The sequence below is a fragment of the Heteronotia binoei genome, chromosome 13 (genome assembly GCF_032191835.1).
Source record: "Heteronotia binoei isolate CCM8104 ecotype False Entrance Well chromosome 13, APGP_CSIRO_Hbin_v1, whole genome shotgun sequence".
Classification (NCBI taxonomy): Eukaryota; Metazoa; Chordata; class Lepidosauria; order Squamata; family Gekkonidae; genus Heteronotia; species Heteronotia binoei.
The window spans coordinates 59,871,543-59,890,934 of NC_083235.1; the positions used below are offsets into that span (position 1 = coordinate 59,871,543).

Sequence of the window (19,392 nt, forward strand, 5' to 3'; positions counted from 1 at the left end):
CACTGTCTGTTTCAAAGATCCTGCTGAGCCCCTGACACCCCACCTCCTATCTGGAGCCCAGCTACTATTACTTGCCTGCCCAACTTTTGGGAATTTCTCAGGGAATCCCGTGACCCTTCTCTGATCCCAGAGGCTCAGGTGAAGCTAGGCGATTGCTGAGCCAAGCTTTTTCTGGATTACAGATTCTCTGGCTTTTTTTCATTATAGGAAAGTGGTGAACAGTTGATGTAGGTGAAGATCTTCTCTTGTAGATGATCCCCCTGTTTTTATACCTTTGTTTGAACGGGTGGTGTGTGTGTATGTGAGATTTCCCTCCAGAAGGGAAAAGGAAGAGCCGGGGAAACAGACCCGGCACGAAGGGGTTCTGCTGCTACCGGCAGACCCCTGTGCTGCGTCTCCCCTAAGCTCCTCTTGTGGTTTTTTCGTCATCGTGCAGGGCGGTAGGCGGCGCACAAGAGTGCTGCAGGGTGATGTGGGGGAGAGAGTGATGGGCGATACACAAGAGTGCTGCTGCACTGCCGCTTTCAAACCAAAAGCAGCCACCAAGCTCTTTGGAGGCTTCCACATAAGCCTGAAATAAATAGCGCGGCGGCCACTTTCGGCTTGAAAGCGGCCAGGTGGTGCTAAAACACTGCGCTCTTCAAAGGCTTCTAAGGAAGCCTCCAAATGGTGCGGTGGCCCCAGGGAAGGGGCAAGGGGAGTAAGGGAGTACCTGGTGGTGCCCCCAGGCGGGGTGACGCCCTAGGCAGCTGCCTACTCCCATGTGCCGGCTCTGCAGGGAAACTCCTCACTCACACACGTGACTGGAGATCAGGGCACAGTCCTACTATGGCTTTCCAGGTCCCCCCACCCGTGAAATCAGGAAACGTCTATATATTTCATCTTTGTTTGCTTGCTTTTATTACAGGTATATACAATTCATTTTATAACATCAGTGTTGCAGTGTTTATACAAGGCATTTCTGTCCTCTGCTCTCCTCCTCTGGCCATTTCATAGGAACAAGCTTGATTTTTTTTTTGTCCTGGGTGGGGAGGGGAGATGGCTTGTGCGGTTAGCAATGAGTTGCAAAGCTAAGCAGGGAGACAAGCCTCATAGGATTCATCGGTATGCTTATTGGTGTAAACTTGGCTAGAAGGATAGCGCTGCAACAGCCCAATCCCATGCATGCCAATTTACCCAGAAGTATTAAGCTGTGGACCACCTGCCTGAAAACACCCAGCTGGGCTGGAGTAAGGCAAGCAGGGAGAGGGGAGGAAGGGAGGGAGCCAGCCAGAGCCAGCGACTTGGCGAGGGAGGGAGAGGAGAGCTGCTCTCCCAAGTGCCACCATTGGCCTGTGGATGCCTTTACACACATAGCAGTCCAGATGGCAGGGTACGCAGCTCTCCAGAGCAAAGGCCAAACGGACAATTTTGGCAGGAGTGCGGGGGAGCGAGGCTGGGCCTCTGCAGCGTCTGGGGTGGGGGGCAGACAGCAGGCAGGCAGGGAACTTAGGTGGGGATGGTGGCTTGTGTAGGGAGGGCATGGGAGGGGGCTCCCACTGCCCCCGTAGGTCGGATGACGCTCTAGGTGTCTGCCTATGTGGTCTGCTGGGTTGTGCCGGCCCTGTGCCCAGTTCTTTGGTGAACTGGCTTTCAATCATGACAAGCTTGCTTTTGAGGACAGAGCCTGACTATGCCTCTGATGCTATGCTAGAATTGTCTATATACTCCCTGAGGAAGGATTTGTGCATCTATAGTGAACAATAATTTGGATGGCTTGATGTCTCAAAATTGATGTATTCTGTGCTCCTCCTAGGACTGTTGATCTGGTATTCAAAGTTATATATTTGGGGGGCTTGGGCCCAGTCACCTTCCCCATCATGGTTGGTCTACCGGAAGTCATTATTGGACTTGGTTACACCCCAACATTGGTGTCACCTTCTGCCAGGCATATTAAAAATCAATACAGAATGAAGCAGGAAGGATGAACACTAATATTTCAGCATCTCACAGCCAACTCCCTGGTTATTGACCACATTCATGGCAAGAATAAGGGCAGCCATCTTTCAGCCCTGAGGACTGAAAACTGGACAGGGTAAGCAGAAAGGTTTATGCCTCCTCTATCCTGATATTCAAAACTGCCAATTATCAATATATAAAGGCATGTTACATTCTCTTCTTATGTAATGACATCACACTCTACTTGGAAATGTTACCAGATGATGAGTGTGAACTGTAAACCTCTGGTCCTTGAGGCATTAAAGCTGTCTAGATGCCAAATATCCTTGGCAAAATACTCAGCTGACTGTATAGCTTGCAGCCCAGCCATGGCTATTGCACTAGATCTCCACTCCTGCTGAGATCAGCTGCACTACCCCAGGAAACGTATGCCACAACTGAAGGCCTGACTTTTGAGGACACAAATTTCTTCAGTGCCAGTATGATGAAGTGCTCAACAAAATGAGAAAGGATGCTTATGACTAAGACTTTGGTGGTGATCCTACCAACCTGAAACCTAATTTTTTCTACAAGCGTTACCATCCTGAACATATGAAGCTGCCTTCTACTGAATCAGACCCTTGGTCCATCAAAGTCAGTATTGTCTTCTCAGACTGGCAGCGGCTCTCCAGGGTCTCAAGCTGAGGTTTTCCACACCTATTTGCCTGGACCTTTTTTTGGAGATGCCAGGGATTGAACCTGGGACCTTCTGCTTCCCAAGCAGATGCTCTACCACTGAGCCACCGTCCCTCCCCATCCTGCCTTTAGACACAGAGGCCTCTTACCCACCTGCCCACCAATCTCCTACCCAACCGAGGAGGAGGTTCCCTACCTCAGGGGGCAAGGCCACTTCCTAGTCATCCAAACCCCACCAACGCACTAGGCAGGGCCTGTACCCAGAATATCCAGTAACAGAGGAACAAGACTCCCAATTTACCTGGCAAGATCAGTGGGTATTATTACTCAGTATTATGTCAAAAGGGTATGCCAAAGAGTTCACTTCTTCTCTAACCCCATCATAAAATCTTCCCATCCCATCCCCAAAAGTCTTCTCAGAGATCAACCCCCCCCCCAAAAAAAAAAAAAAAAAAGCATTCAGGACATTGTCTTTAAGAGATCTGCACTTGGGGTTCAACTCCAGATACTTTATGGTCAAAAACTAAGGGGGATGGGGAGTGAGTCTCATCTCTACTTTCTCTTAATAAAGTTCTAAATATTATCAGACTCTGTCATCCTCCTGTTTTATCCAGGTGTATGGTTTTGAATACTGGATCTGCTAAATGCATACTTCCATGTAAAAAACCCCCATCCAGCTGTCATCAAGAGATCCACCAGTGGGGCCAGAACACTAGAAACTCTCCCACTGTTGCCCCCCAAGCACCAAGAATACGGGCATCATTTGCTCCCGACAGAGAGTTCCATCTGTACCCTGTGGCTGATAGCCACTGATGGACCTCTGCTCCATATGTTTATCCAATCCCCTCTATGCTTGCAGCTGCCACCACCTCTTGTGGCAGTGAATTCCACACTCTTTGGTTAAGAAGTCCTTCCTTTTATCTGTTCTAACTTGACTGCTCAGCGATTTCATTGCGTGCCCACAAGGTCTTGTGTTATGAGAAAGGGGGGAAAGTACTTCTTTCTCTTCCTTCTCTACCCCATGCATAATCTTGTAAACCTCTATCATGTCACCCTTCAGTCATCATTTCTCCAAACTAAAAAGCCCCAAGCGCTTTAACCTTTCTTTATAGAGAAAGTGTTCCAATCCTTTAATCATTCTAGTTGCCATTTTCTGCACTTTTTCCAGTGCTATAATATCTTTTTTGAGGTGTGACCAGAATTGTACACAGTATTCCAAATGAGGCCGCACCATCAATTTATACAGGGGCATTATGATACCGGCTGATTTGTTTTCAATTTCCTTCCTAATAATTCCCAGCACAATGTTGGCCTTTTTATTGCAGTCATACACTGTCTCAACATTTTCAGTGAGTTATCTACCACAACTCCAAGATGTGGTCAGCCTCTGCCAGTTCGGACCCCATCAACGTATATTTATAATTAGGATTTCCCCCCGCCCCCCACTATGTATTACTTTGCACTTGGCCACATTAAACCTCATTTGCCACACTGATGCCCACTCGCCCAGCCTCAACTGATCCCTTTGGAGTGCCTCACAATCCCCCCTGGTTCTCACCACCCTGAACAATTTAGTGTCATCTGCAAACTAAGCCACTTTGCTGTTTACTCCCAATTCCAAATCATTAATGAACAGGTTAAAAAGCATTGGACCCAGTACTGAGGCCTACAGTACCCCACTGCTTACCACCCTCCACTGTGAAAATTGCCCATTTATACTCTTTTTCCTATTAATTAGCCATTTTTTGATCCATGAGAGGACTTGTCCTTTTACCCCATGACTATTGAATTTACTTAGGAGCCTTTGATGAGGAACTTTATCAAAAGCTTTCTGGAAATCAAGGTAAACAACATCTGTTGGATCCCCCTTGTCCACATGTTTGTTCACCCCCTCAAAAAACTCTTAACAAGTCAGTGAGACAAGATCTTCCCTTACAGAACTTATGCTGAGTCTTCCTCAATAGCTTTTGTTCATCAATGTGCCTACTAATTCTCACTTTAATAACGGTTTCCACCAACTTTCCCAGTATTGATGTGAGACTGACTGTCCTGTAATTTCCTGGATTTTCTCTGGAACCCTTTTAAAAGATGGGGGTGACATTTGCTACCTTCCAGTCCTCAGGAATGGAGGCAGATTTTAATGAAAGATGACATATTTTTGTCAGGAGATCCACAAGTTCACATTTGAGTTCTTTCTTTGGATGTATGCCATCTGGGCTTGGTGATTTATCCATTTTTAAATTGTCTATCAGTCATAGGACCTCCTCTCTCATCACCTTATGCTGACTCAGGTCTTTCAATACCTGTCCTGAAATCAGCAGTTCTGGAGTGGGCAAGCACTTCTCATCTTCCACAGTGAAGACAGAGGCAAAAAAAAATGCATTCAGCTTCTCTGCCATTTCCCTATTGTTCTTTAGTCATTTTTGCACCTCTTGGTCATCCAAGGGCCTCCCTGGCTGGTTTCCTGCTTCTAATGCATTTGAAATTTTTTTTATTGTTGGTCTTATTTTCTTACCTTTTACAGCTTCCATTACTTTGTTTGTTAACCATGCAGGCCTTTTTCTATACCTATTTGTGCCTTTCCTAACCTGCAATATATATTTTATCTGAGCTTCTAGGACTGTAGTTTTAAACAGTCTCCAAGCTTCCCCAAGGGTTTTGACTCTTTTTACCTTTCCTTTCAGTTTTCTCTTCACATGTCTCCTCATCGCAGAGGAGTTACCTCTTTTAAAGTTAAAAGTGTTTGTGTTGGTCTTTTTGGGCAACTCCCTATTTATACAAATGTTGCAGAGTGATAAAGCTGCAGTACTGCTGTCAGAGCCCTCTGCTCACGACCTGAGTTCAATCCCAGTGGTAGCTGGTTTCAGGTAGCCGGCTCGGGTCGACTCAGCCTTCCATGCTTCCGAGGTCGATAAAATGAGTACCCAGCTTGCTGGGGGGAAAGTGTAGATGACTGGGGAAGACAATGGCAAACCACCCCATAAAAAGTCTGCCATGAAAACATTGTGAAAGCAACGTCATCCCAGAGTCAGAAACGACTGGTGCTTGCACAAGGGACTACCTTTACCTTTTTTTGAACTCAACAACATTATGGTCACTGTTCCCAAGTGGTGCAATCACTTTTACATCTCTCACCAGGTCTTGGGCATTACTTAGGGCCAAGTCCAGGATCACCTCTCCTCTGGTAGGTTCTGTGACCATCTGCTCCACAGTACAGTCATTGAGAGTGTCTAGAAACTCAGTCTCTTTCTCCCGACTTGAACACATATTGACCCAATCAATGTGTGGATAGTTAAAATCACCTATTACGACACAGTTATTTCATCTAGCTGCTATCTTTAATTCATTCATCATTTTATAATCATCCTCTATTTTTTGATCTGGTGGGTGATAACCAACTCCCAGAGTTAAGCTTCCTTTCGGGCCCACTATTTTGACCCATAGCATTTCCAGAAGCGAATCTAATTCTCTTAGTCTTACTGGACTGTACACCCTCTCTGGCATACAGAGCCACCCCACCTTCAACCCTTCCTCCCATCCTTCTGATATAATTTACATTCAGAAATCACTGTGTCCCACTGATTTTCCTCATCCCACCAAGTTTCTGAAATGCCCCCAGTTTCTGTTTTCCCTCAACATTAAGCATTCCAACTCCTCAATTTTACCTCGGACACTTCTAGCATTTATATATAAACATCTGTAATTTCTCAGGCATGTTAGGCCCGCAACCTTTCTCCAGCTGCCTTGAGACCTTGCCAGGCAGTCCATATTGTTTGTCACTGTCTCAATGGACAACTCTAATCCACTGCCTTGTAGAGAAGTAACAGCTAACCCTTTATAATGAGCCGTCCTGAACAAGAGTCATTTAATCTCCTGTTGTCTTTCCCCCAAGATTCAGTTTAAAAACCACTCTGCCACCTTTTTGATTTTAAGCGCCAGCAGCTTGGTTCCTTCTCAAGACAAGTGGAAGCTATCTCTTTTGTACAGCTCCTGCTTGTTCCAAAAAGCATCCCAGTGCCTAACAAATTTGAACCCTTCCTCCCTACACCATTGTGTCATCCACGCATTGAGACTCCTAATTTGTGCCTGTCTCTCCAGCCCTGCATGTGGAGCACTTCTGATAAGGCTACCTTGGGGATCCTGGCCTTGAGTCTCCTGTCTAGCAACCTAAATTTTTCCTCCAAGACCTCACGACTGCATTTCCCCACCAACGTGTACCACGACTGCTGGCTCCTCTCCAGAACTGTCTACCAGCCTATCTAGAATCCTTCAGGGATTACTAAACCATTTTCCCTCAGTTTAGTCCCCGGTCCTTTAGTGGAGCCTATCCCTCATACTCTCAAAACTCAAGGGAAAACTGTTTAAACACCTAGTCACTTGGCCCCTTGGCCTTCTGACCACAAAAACAGTGTTCCTTGTTGCCATTTCATCAGGGAGCAGGATAGCAAACTCCATGCAATACAACATGATTGTTCTTTCCTTAAGATCTTCAACACCAGAGTGGTTCTCCGAGCATTATTCTGGTTACTCCCAAAATTACCCTGGCAGTATTATAGCCACAACTGCAGCATGATGAGGAGTGGGCTATACATTTACTAGACATCCATACAATGTTCTGCTTGTGCGGGATGAAGGATTTGCTCCTCGGTCACCCAATCCTCCAGTTTTGATAGCAGATGTTTGCTATAAAGCTTTGCTGCAATATCAAGTAAGCTTATAGCTCTGTAATTTTGTGGATCTTGTTTATTGCCTTTTTTGTGAATGGGCACTACAGTACTCAGTTTCCAGCCGGGAGGAATTGCCCCTGTAATGTTACTCTGGGAAAAGATTCTGGCCAGAATTGGGGCCCACCAGTTAGGAAAGGCCTTATATAACTCAGGGGGTAGCATGTCCTCTCCAGGGGATTTTCTGGAGGCCAGTGAGGCTATTAGCCCTCTTACCTCTGATTCAGAGACTGGTGGCCAAGTTGGTAAGTTCTTACAATCTAGGGAGATCCCCAGTGAAGGATTACTCCCGTTAAGGAGAGATGAGGCCCAAAAACCTTGTTAAAATGAGAAGACCAAACATGGCCAGGTATGTATGCGTCCATCTGAGAGTAGGAATTTCCTCTTTTATTTGAAACCAAGTCCCAAAAACGAGACTCATTTTTCTCTGAAACTGCCCGATCTAGCTCCCTTCCATAAGAACACCTAGCTATAATAAAACCTAGCTATAATAAAACACCTAGCTATAATAAAACATTGGGGGGGGGGGGGGAGTGAATCCTCTCATCATACCTCCCTTAATTACCATTCATTCATGATAGTAGAATTACCATTCTACTATCAAAAGATCACAGGCGTTCTAGATACCTCAGCAACATTATCCAGAGTTATTCTATTCCTGATGATTTCCTAGGGGCCCAAAATGACAATTCTCAATTTAGGAATTGGATATATTTTTCAGATGCATTGCTAGATCGTTCTCTCATCCTAAAATCTAAGGTAGCCCTCTGGTTCAGACTAATCAAATCTGATCATCTGAGATCCCCATATCTGGTTAATATCTCCAGATTTAACATCAGAACATCCTTTACAGCTTTCCAATTTCAGACTACGCAAACAACTCTGTTAACTGGTTGAACAATGTTTTTGCATTTGTGGCTCACCTATGATAGAGGATCTCCCCCATTATATTCTATCCTGTCCACTCTACAATGCCCCCAGAATTAAATTTCTGTCTGGAGTACTACCCTCCTTAAAAGCACGTTCAGAAACTGAAAGGATTATATTTCTGTTATCTGATAATGATGCTCATGTGTACTGCAGAGTCTCTTTGTCTGCCCTTGCAGCTAAGACTATAAGAGCAAGAGTAATTTCAAATGCTGTAACTTCTTGAGGTTGACCTTTCTGGGGAACGTTTAAGGTGTTAATGTGAAACTTTGTTGTTCAGGTCCTGTTTTGTTTTGTAATGGCCAATGGCAATATACAATAAATTTTTGACTGGCTGGCCTTCAGTACATCATTGCAGAAGGCTTGTTTATGCTACCTAAGAGAGATTCTGGCCATCTCAGGGCTTGGTTTTAGGGTTATTACTCTGAATCTGCATCACATATTCATGTGCTAGATATAGTCTGGAGGTTATCCCCCAATTGGCTAAATTACTAGAGTAACCAATGCAATTCTTGAAGAATGTAACCTAGGACCAAACAACTATTTGTGCTCAATTGGGTGGAAGGAGATGCAATGTTGATAGGGTTGCTAGACACAGACACATCCCAGTAGAGGTGGGGCCCCCTGCTGCCAGGCCCTGTCCCCAGCTCCTGATTAACTGGACAGCAAGGGGACTTTACATGAAAAAGAAAAAGACCTAGGCTACATTGCCAGCTTCACACCAGAAGTGACATGGAAGACTCATCATCACACCAGTAGCTTCCAGCTGACATTCTGGTATTTGGGCAAAAACTCTATGGTAAAGGCCAGTTTTACCAGAGAGTTTTTGCCCATATACCAGAATATCACCTGGAAGTCACCTACATGTTGATGTCACTTCCTGTTCAAAGCTGGTAACTAGGCCTAGGCCCCGCATTCCCCACCAGTTGCCAAGAAGGACCTGGCAACCCTAAATGTTGACCTGTGAAGATGTGGGTTTGCCAGCAAACAAGGTGGCGGAGGGAGGTGAAGACTGTGTTTGGAGACACTCCTGAAGCAAGCAAAACCTCACCAGTGCTGTTAGCAATTCAGCGATTTGTCTCTGACTTAGCTGCATACCATACAAATCAGTGTGTGTGTGTCGCTTGCACAAGCCATATGCCTGTTGCCTTTTTCCCCAGTGCTACCCCAGCAAGTCCTGCTAGTGCTTCAGTTGCTTGGACAGAGATCTGGCCCCTGGGTGTCAAGCAAAATGGTCTGGTGTTCTGCTGTCAGCACTAGTGCAGGAGATGCCTACCCTTGATTGAAATACTGAGAATATTCAGAACTGAAGAAAACCAGAGTTTGAATTGGGAGAGGCTTAAGAAGGAAGCTTGCAGCTGAAAATATTAGCCACTCCTCACTGGTTGAGCTACTGTTTGTCCCCAAATGCCTATGAGCATTTTAATGTCTGTTTTGATCAATTGTACTGTCTTTAAGGTTATGCTTTTGGTAGTGGTAAAACTTGATGCAGTGAAAGGGCTCGAGGAATTTATGATTGTGTTGGGAAGAGAATGGACAGGCAAGAGATCTCTCTGTGGAACAGAGAATCAGTGTACATTGATGTACATTGGGATCTTGATGCACATTAAGATGTGCAAATACAAGGAGTAAGAGCAAATCTCTGGCACAAAACCGTTTTCCCAATTTGCATTTATTTACGTTTTGAAGTGGGCTGGGGAGTAGAGGGCTTCGTCTGCACGGTGTGGACACACATGCAAAGACTAGTTTCAAGCTGCATTGCTGAAGTTGGTTTTTCTACCAGGGGTTCTGTTGACAATGTAGCCCCACATTCTGGCTATCCAGGGGACATGCACTGGAATGTCAGTCTGCTAGTGAATGCTAAAAATAAGGCTGTTCCAGTAGCCTAGAGTGGCTCGAGTTTCAGGGGCCATGTTGTCAGGGTAGGAAAGCATACTGATGGGATGTTCTGCGCAGGCATGCTGAGTGTGTGATTTCTTCAGCATTCAGTGCCTACATTGTTCAGTAAGCGGATTAGAAAACACTGCATAAAGTGGCTTTTCAGGGGGCTGCTTTTATACCTGCTTTTTGCCTTGTTTTGCAAACCATGATTTCACAGTAGAGCTCTTTCAGACTGTTGAAATGGATTGGCCTTTTCGAGATCCCAGAGGTCACAGTTAAAAATTCACTTATTTCCCAGAGCATTGCTGCTTTCTTTCTTTTTCTGGGGGTGGGGTGAGGTGGGGTAGAAGGGAGGTGGTATTTACAGGGGCCGGGGGTTAGTTTCTGCAGTCCAAACTCTGGGCCTTGAGTGACGTCTCCTGAATCTTGTTGCTCAATGAGCCAAAAAACCTTTGTCTGACTTACTCTGCCTAGTAATTTTGGGTTGCGTGGCAGTGCTGTTGCTAGCCTTCCCAGTATACAAATGCGATATTACCGGAGAAAAGGCTTTTGTGTGGAAGCCTATTTAAATTCCCAGGATAAGGGTCTTGCCTGTTAGGGAGTCTGAAGGAAATATGTCCCTGTTTAGAAAGAGCATTTTTAATACTGAAAATAATTGTGCAGCATGACTGGTATGTATTTTTGACTTGCATGTGTTTAAATTTGAAATCTGCTGGGAAGGAGATGGCTTTGTCTGTGTTGTGTGTGCATATATATGCAGGTGCTGAATATCAGGTTTTATTTATGGATTATGAGAAAGAAATATAGCCAGCAGAATCTTTTTCTTCCCCTCTCCCCTTCAGGGTAAACAAAGCTGTTCCGTCGTCATCTTTGGTTGTCATGCCCCCAAATGCTTTCATTTCCCACCTGAGCTACTCTGGTTGCAGAGCCATTTTCTGCCACTATGGCAGCAGCTGAGCAGCCAGTCATTCTGTCCAGACGTACTAACTATTAACCGTTGTAGTGTACTGGTACAGTGCAAAGTTGTTTCAAATGTTGTTTCTAATGGAGAATGTCTAGAGGGATAAAAACCTAAAGTTATGCTCATGTGCCTGTGGTGATGATCCTCCTTCAGTTTTGCTTTCCAAAATGCTTCCATGACACTAAAGATAATAAAAGCTTTCCTTGGACTGGAGGACTTTTGGTTCTGTAGCACAGCATATGCTGTGAATGCAGAAGGTCCCAGGTTAGAAGAACCCTAGCACCTGCAGCACCGAAGAATTTGAGGTAGCAATGCTGAGAAGGACCTTTATCTGACATCTTGGAAAGCTGCTACCGTTTAGAGTAGACTTTACTGGACTCGAAAGACCTAACTCTGTACAAAACAGCCTCTTACATTCCTTGCTATGTGAAACACGATATGAAACAGTGATTCTGAAGGACCAAGTGCATTGGATTGCACTCTGTATGAAAGAGGCTGCCATTTTAGTTTCACAAACGGGGAGTTGTGGCAGAGGCCACCCAAAGAGGCTGTGGTGGAAATGAAATTTCTGCTCTAAGTTTCTTAGGCTTGTTCCCCATTCACAGCACAGGGACTGGGTGGCTTTCAGCTGCCATCATCTCTATCAAGTGCAGTTTGCCAGTGCTAATTTTGTCCCATATCTGCTGTAGGAATTCTGAGCATAAATATGATTTGGGAGAGGGGTTTTTTTTAGTAACTTGTGTCACCTCCTTTTTGAGACTTACAGAAAAGAGGTGAGAGGTTGATCATGAATAGCTCCCTTGAAAAACAAGTGAGCAGTGACTCACAAACGCTCATACTCTACCACAAATTGTGTCTTTAAGGTGCTCTTGGATTCTTGTTTTTTTCTGCTACTACAGACAGACTAACTAACATGGCTACCCATCTTGATCTAGCTCCTTTGTGATTACTTAGCTGTAAACTATGCACTTTGGTGTTGTGGTTTGAATCTCAGATTAGGATTTAGAAAATTCAGATTCAGATCTTCCCTATAGTGTGATGCTCACCAGGTGACCTTGAGCAAGTCTCTTCTCTTTCACACACACATACACACACTGTCCCTGTGTGTCTCTCAGTCCAACCTATCTCATAGGTAGGTTATGCGAATAAATTGGGGAAGGGGGACCATGCATACAGGCCTGAGCTTCTGGGTGGGATGGGAATGTATTAGGCAAAATGCAGAACTTTAACTGTGCTGTGTATACTTTATAGTTTGAGGAAGGCTGCATAAGAACATAAGAGAAGCCATGTTGGTTCAGGCCGATGGCCCATTCAGTCCAACACTCTGCGTCACACAGTGGCAAAAAACCCAAGTGCCATCAGGAGGTCTACCAGTAGAAGCCCTCCCACTGTACTCCCCTAAGCGCCAAGAATCACTATCCCAGACAGAGAGTTCCAACGATAAGCTGTGGCTAATAGCCACTGATGAACCTCTGCTCCATATGCTTATCCAATCCCCTCTTGAAGCTGTCTATGCTTGTAACCACCACCACCTCCTGTGGCAGTGAATTCTACGTGTTATTCACCATTTGGGTGAAGTACTTCCTTTTATCAGTTCTAACCCAACTGCTCAGCAATTTCACTGAATGCCCACGAGTTCTTGTATTGTGAGAAAGGGAGAAAAGTACTTCTTTCTCTACCTTCTCTATCCCATGCATAATCTTGTAAACCTCTATAATGTCATCCCTCAGTTGACGTTTTTCCAAGCTAAAGAGCCCCAAGCGTTTTAACCTTTCTTCATAGGGAAAGTGCTCCAGCCTTTTAATCATTCTAGTTGCCCTTTTCTGGACTTTTCCCAAAGCTTTTGAGGTTCAGTGACCAGAATTGTACACAGTATTCCAAATGAGGCTGCACCATCAATTTATACAGGGGCATTATGATACTGGCTGATTTATTTTCAACCTGCTCCTACTGACTTAAGAAAAACTTAACTAAAAGGATCTTGTCTTTTTAAAAGTTTAATGGATATTCACAGCTTGTTCTGTTCCTAGGCAGCTCAGACCATTTATTGGCGCTGAAGCCTTTTGCAAGAAGCTGAGAGAGTGACTTGCCCAGGACCACAAAGTGGCGTCCAGGTTTCCTAGCTCAAAACCTGCCCCTCTGGCTACTATACCATTCTGGCTCTTGTGTTTAGTAATTTTCAAATTATTCCTAACCCTTCCTACTTCCTCTGTCTTGTACCACTCTCATTTGTTGTAGAGAGCCATGCAAAAGCCACATGATTCACTCAACAAGCTCCAGTTCAAGCCTTGATCCCAACTGCCAGTTCCAAGAGAACAACGGGCAAGTGCAGAACTCCAGATGGGATGAGCAACAGAAGGTGTTTGCCTTGGAACAGATCTGTGGGGTTTTCAGAGTTGACCTGGGACAGATGAGATCTCTTCGTCTTTTTTTCAGGTAACAAACATTTTTGTGTCGCTGTTTGTGAGCGATGATACAGGAATACAGGAAGGAGTTGCCACTATTGGGTATTCTGTAGATGAAAACCTGCCTAGGTGGTTCTAACAGTGTCTTCTTTTGTTCTTTTTGGGTGGCCCAGAGCTCCTCCACTTGACTCTGTCTGACAACGACTGCAATTCCTTTTGTGCATTTGAAATTGAACCAAGAATGGCTATCTTCTTTTCTTTTCTTTTTCTTGTCTTTCTTTTTCTTTATATTTTTTATTCTTTTAACAACAGAATTAGCATATAAAGCAAAATCATACTTAATACAAAATTAGAAAACAAATCTACAATGAAAAGCATTCCTACATAATAGGTAAAATTTCTAATATTAAAAATAAATCATTGTCTGATACAGTGGACTGTTTGGAATTATATTTTTTGAGCTAAATAATCAAGTACCGGAAACTACACTTTAACTTCTTTTCCTTCATAATTTTTTGGAGACAGATTCAGATATGCAAGTTTTGACAGAATAAAGTAATCCCATAATTTTTGTAACCATAGGTTTATGGAAGGTGGTTTACTATCAAGCCATTTTGTTGCAATTATATTTCTTGCGATGGAAAGCAAAATAGAGATTAATTCTTATTTTGCCCCATCTATGTGAAGTGTTAAATTTTCTAGTAGCAGTATTTCAGGAGTTATTGGAAGAGATACGTTAATTATTTCTTTTATCATCTTTACTAGCGACCAAAACTCTTTTAATAGCAGGACACTGCCACCAACAGTGAAAGAAGTTTGCTTCAGACCCACATTTTTTTTTTACCGTTTGGAGAGAATTGCTTGTCAATCTTAGACATTGTTGAGAGTGGTAGATACACCTGCTCAAGATTTTAATCATTTGTAGTTTCACAGCAAAGACTTTGGAGGTAAAACTGGGAGATGTCCAAATTTTTTTCCACTCTTGATTCGACCAGTTAATGTTTAGATCTGCACGTGATTTCTTTTGATACGTCAGTTGCTTTTTCTCTCCTATGTTGTTTAATCATTTGTAAACCTTTGTGATAAGTCTTGGTTTTTGTGTTTCCACATTTTTTAATATTGTTTCAAATTTTGTTATTGATCTGTACACTAAGTCTTGTATTTGTGATTATTCAAGAAAATGTTTCAGTTGTAGGTATGTGAACCATTGTACTTTTTGGTTCGGTATAGTTTCTAAACATGATTTCGTTAAGCTTTTCCCTTTATGTAATAGATTTTCAGTTCTTATTGTCTTCAGCTCTGTCTGTGGTGAAAAGATTGTTTTACCTTGGCCCAGTATGAACCAGGTCTGATTTGTTATAGATGCCATTTTTGTCATTTCTGGAGTTAATTTTGGTTTGTGTTTTTTCCAGATTTGTGCTGTGTTGCCCAGAAACGTGTTGTCTATAGATGTTACTAAGCTATTGACATTTGGATTTCACAGTGTATTGTAGCTGTCTTCTTTTCTGAAGGAATTTTATGGAGCCTACAGAGAGTCACTGGGAAGTTGACCAGATTCTGTGCTAGACCGGTTGCAGGAATACTGTGCAGCCCAGATATACACGAATGGATATGCACAAGTGGGGACCCACAACAAAACGTTGCATAATGTGTTGTTTGTTTTGTAATTGCAGTTTTTTGAAACTGCAGTGTAGGATTTGGAGTTAGTAAAAGTATATACTACTTGTGATGAGACCCCACATTCTTGTGATGAGAGGGAGGAGGCAACACTGTGACAGTCTTCTGTGAAGGGAAAGAAGTGACAGTTGGAGCCCATTTCTCCCTTTTTCTTTTTTCTTTATTGAACTTTGGAAAGAGAGCCATCTAGCCTTGCTCAGTTCCCTTGTGCATAGTCAGCCAGCTGACTGAAGTTGCCTTCAAAGAGGAGTTTGCCTGGGAATTACGATCAACTTGTTTATGTGAGGTGAAATTTCAAAGATTGCCATACTGGATACTGCAGGTCTTGAGGTGCTACAGGTGGCCCGTACCACTCTCCTTCTGAGTGCCCTTACCAAAAGCTGCTGTTTAAATAACCATTGATTTATCAATGGATCAGCCTGAGACACCTTTGCATATTAAGGAAGCAGGAAGCTGGCAGTTCCTAGTGGGACAGATAGAAGCCCAGTGGGGGACAGATCAGGCCCACAGGCCATGCTTTTGACACCCCTGCTCTAACCATTAAACCACACTGACTTTCATAGGGTGGTTGTTGTTGAAGAGTAGCAAGCAGCCAAGCTTGGTTGAGTCATGTAATTTGGGTGGTATCAAGTGCTTGGCAACCCAAGTCAGGCTTGGCCCTAATGAATCCTCCCTTGAAGGCCAAAGTAGGCCTAAAAAGGGACCTGTCCCCCCCCGCCTTTTTATTCACAAAAACCTAGCCTATGCAATACTGTGGTTGCCTAGCAACAACCACTGATGAAATCCATTTTTAAAGCTACAGGCACTCCTTTTATCATTTCTGGATTTTTTAAAAACCTCCCCGATGTATTATTTTAGGTTTCACATTTTTCTGCAAACGCTCTTTTCAGGTTTGTAGAAAGATTTGTCTTGCCCCTTCACAGCTCTGGTCACCGGATTTAAATATCCAAAGATCTGCTGACTTCGCTATTAGAATATAAGATAGGCAGATTTAGAGATCGGTGTTTGAAAAGTGCAAGAAACCACTACAGAGACTCTAAATTTTAGAAGCTGTGCTGTTTCACAGAATCCACGTGCTAACTCTCAGCTGCTAGGACATTGTATGCGCAGCTGTGGAAACAGGGGAAAATACCAGAGAAATGGGATTGGATCGTGAAAGTTTTATCGTGGAGTGAGATGGACAAATTAACTAAAACCTTAAGAGACTATGATTTAGATATATTCAAAAAGGAGTGGAAGAAATTTAAAGGATACATGGAGAAAGAATGGAATGTAAAAAGACATTGGACAATCTTTTAGTATTAATGAGAAAAGAAATGTATTGAATTTTGATTGGTTAGTGGTACCTTTATAATTGAATTTAAATTTATAACTTCAGGGAAGTCAAATATGGGAGGGAGGGGGGGTTGAAATATCATATGGGTTAGTATAGAAAAGAGACAATTAAATATTGTAACCATATGTTATTAATAAATTGTTAAAACATAGAATCCACGTGCTAACAAAAATCATATTTCTATCAAAACCCCCTTTGGAGTGAAAGTATTGACAAGGTTATCCGACTTGATCTTTACCTTAATCTGGGTGAGGGAGTGATGGGCAAAGAGAATTTCCTTTTTGGGATGGTTTTTTTTAGCTGAGATTTGAACCTGGGTCTTCCCACTCCAAGTCTGGCACTTTGGCTTTCCAACTGGCATAGCTTATAGCAGCCAGGGTTTTTTTCCCCTGTTGGGGGGCATGCAAAGTCCTTAGGGGGTAGTTAATTAAATTAATGTTAAGTTAATTACCTTTAATTAATGATGGTCCATGCTACATGCAAACAAATAGCTAATCAGTAAGGCACAGGCTGTTGCCTCTCTGCAGTGCGCCTGTTCCAGGGGAGGAGTCATGTGACCCATGGTGGCTGGGTCACATGAGCAGGCCACTTGACTCACACAGCAGCCTCCTTGCCTGCCCACTTGCTCACCGCCCTGGCACAGAGTAGCTTGGGGCCTGGCATGTAGAGAGCCAGCTGCTTGCTCACCTGTTGCCCTGGTGCCTTGCTGGCAGGTAGAGAGCCAGCCACTCGCCTGCCTGCTGCCCTGGCACCTGGCCAGCTGGTGCAACTTAATAAATATTTTTAAATGCTTTCTAGCAGCAGGACTTGTGGGCTGTGGCTTTTAATTAAGGGACATGGCCCCAAAATGCCTACTGTAGCTACAGGCCTAGTTTATACATTAATCACAGTGGAGATTTAGGTTGTTGCTGCTGCTGTTTCTTTTTTGTTTGTTTCCACATTCTACTCTCTCCTTTTTTCACTTCCCAGTATGACTTATCCAAAATATTTTAAATCAAATTAATAGAAATCCTTACAATGCAATCTTTCCCTAAAAAAATGCACAATTGATCTCAAACAAGATTTTGTCACTGTAATGGGGTTACATAGATACTTGAAGCTGGGTGAAATGAAAGGGCACCATATTTCACAGCAGGGGGATTTCTCTGTCCTTCACATAGTTTTCCCTCTGTAGTCATTCCTTAGATGTTAAGAATATTGTGAGGATCCCTAGCGTAATCCGGTTAAACTGGTCAACAATTGATGACACCTCCTCAGACAAAACGTCCTTATAGTCTTCCTAAATATGTCACTGTAGCACAGGTGCTACTTTAAACACATTATACCATCAGCTGGTTATATATCGGGCAACACAGCTAAGTGGCCATTACCCAACCAACATGCTGGTCATGTACCTTCTTGGTCTGTGGGAGGAGCTCTTTGCCTTCCTCTTCTTGCTTCAGGCTCCTCTGCTTTTACATTTTACAGTAATTTGTATGTTGTAGCTCCTTCAGTTAATTGCTGCTTTGCCCATCATCCTCTTTCCCTTTTGCTTTGATTTCCAGTGTCTATGACTGTTGAGTATATACGCCCCCCCCCCCCCCCCAAGTCCGTGACGTTGAAATGAGAAGCAAGCTTTTGTGTTGTGTAATATTTAAATCCTTTACAAACTACAGGGGGGACAAAAAAGTCTCTTCCTCACTTTAGAACTGGAGAGAACTGGAAGGTTCTGTAGCAAATAAATCCTGGTAGTCACAGGTAAATTAATATAGTTTGTATGAAAGATTTCAGAATTGTTACTCTCAAATGTACTCCCCCCCCCCCCCAAAAAAAAAACCTAGTTAATTTTGGGAGCAGTTTGTGAACTTAGGAATCATGGTAAACAACCTAATAAATACTACCAGATGTAGTTAAAGCTCTTCTTTAGGTTGTGGTGGTGGTGGGGGGGCATAGTGTGCTCTGATTCTGTGAGCCCATTGCAAGCACCAAGTGGGCCATGAAAACTCATAATCAGATCAATGTGCACTCTGGGGGAGGTGTTTTTTTTTTTTTTTAAAGCAACTTCTTCACTCAAAGGAAATGGGCAAAGCATGTGCTTAGAATATATTATGCAAATCACCAGATCTTGATTTGCATCATTTGTTTTGATTGCAGTTTAAAGGTTGTTTTTCCCTCAAAGTAACTTAGAATATGTCATCAAGGACTGAAATGCAAAGGCGGGGGGGGGGGGGGAGGGAGAAGGAGCTTTGTTCAAAGAGGCTGTAGAGTGATTTGTGGAAGGTCCAGGAAGAGATGAGAGAAAACAGGGCTGTTTTGCAAGGCACAGACTTTTTCTTTCCGGTGACTCCTGCAAAGTCTAACTGGATCAGTTTGCTTGCTGAACTTGATAAATATTTTACTGCATTGCTTATGAAGAAGGTTGAAAATGTCACAACTCAGCCTTGTATTTTGTACTCAAAGACTAGCAACTGTTCATGCCTCTTTTACCGTGGAGACTGTTCCACTCCTAGATATTCTGGACAGTGAATTTTGCTTTTGGCTGTGCACTTCCCACCTTTTTTCCTCCAACTTTAGTGATGAGGCATGCACCAGTGGACAGTTGGTTGTTGCTAGCAGAGAGAGTCAGTATAAGATCTTCCACTTTCACCATGGTGGCCTGGATAAACTGTCAGAAGTGTTTCAGCAATGGAAGTATTGCACAGAGACCCATCTCAAAGATCAGGTAAGCTTCAAAGTCCAACAGTCCCCATAACATCATTAGTAAGCCCCATGTGTGGTGGGTATCTTTCTAGCTGGGGATGAAATGGAATGAAATTTGAGCAATGAGCCTCACTTCTGATTATAATCACCCTGGCTTCCAAACATTGGTGTGTTTGCCTTGGCTCCCTC

General features: G+C 43.5%; 1 protein-coding gene across 4 annotated transcripts in view; it reads left to right on the top strand.

Annotated features, from left to right (window-relative positions):
- Nucleotides 1-19,392, top strand: part of TBC1D16 (TBC1 domain family member 16) — an 80,420-nt gene that overhangs the window by 46,349 nt on the left and 14,679 nt on the right. For all 4 annotated transcript variants that reach the window (XM_060252384.1, XM_060252386.1, XM_060252385.1 and 1 more), the window contains 2 exons: nt 13,345-13,542; nt 19,078-19,225. In XM_060252384.1, coding sequence (XP_060108367.1) covers nt 13,345-13,542; nt 19,078-19,225 — 346 coding nt within the window. The remainder of the gene's footprint in view (nt 1-13,344; nt 13,543-19,077; nt 19,226-19,392) is intronic.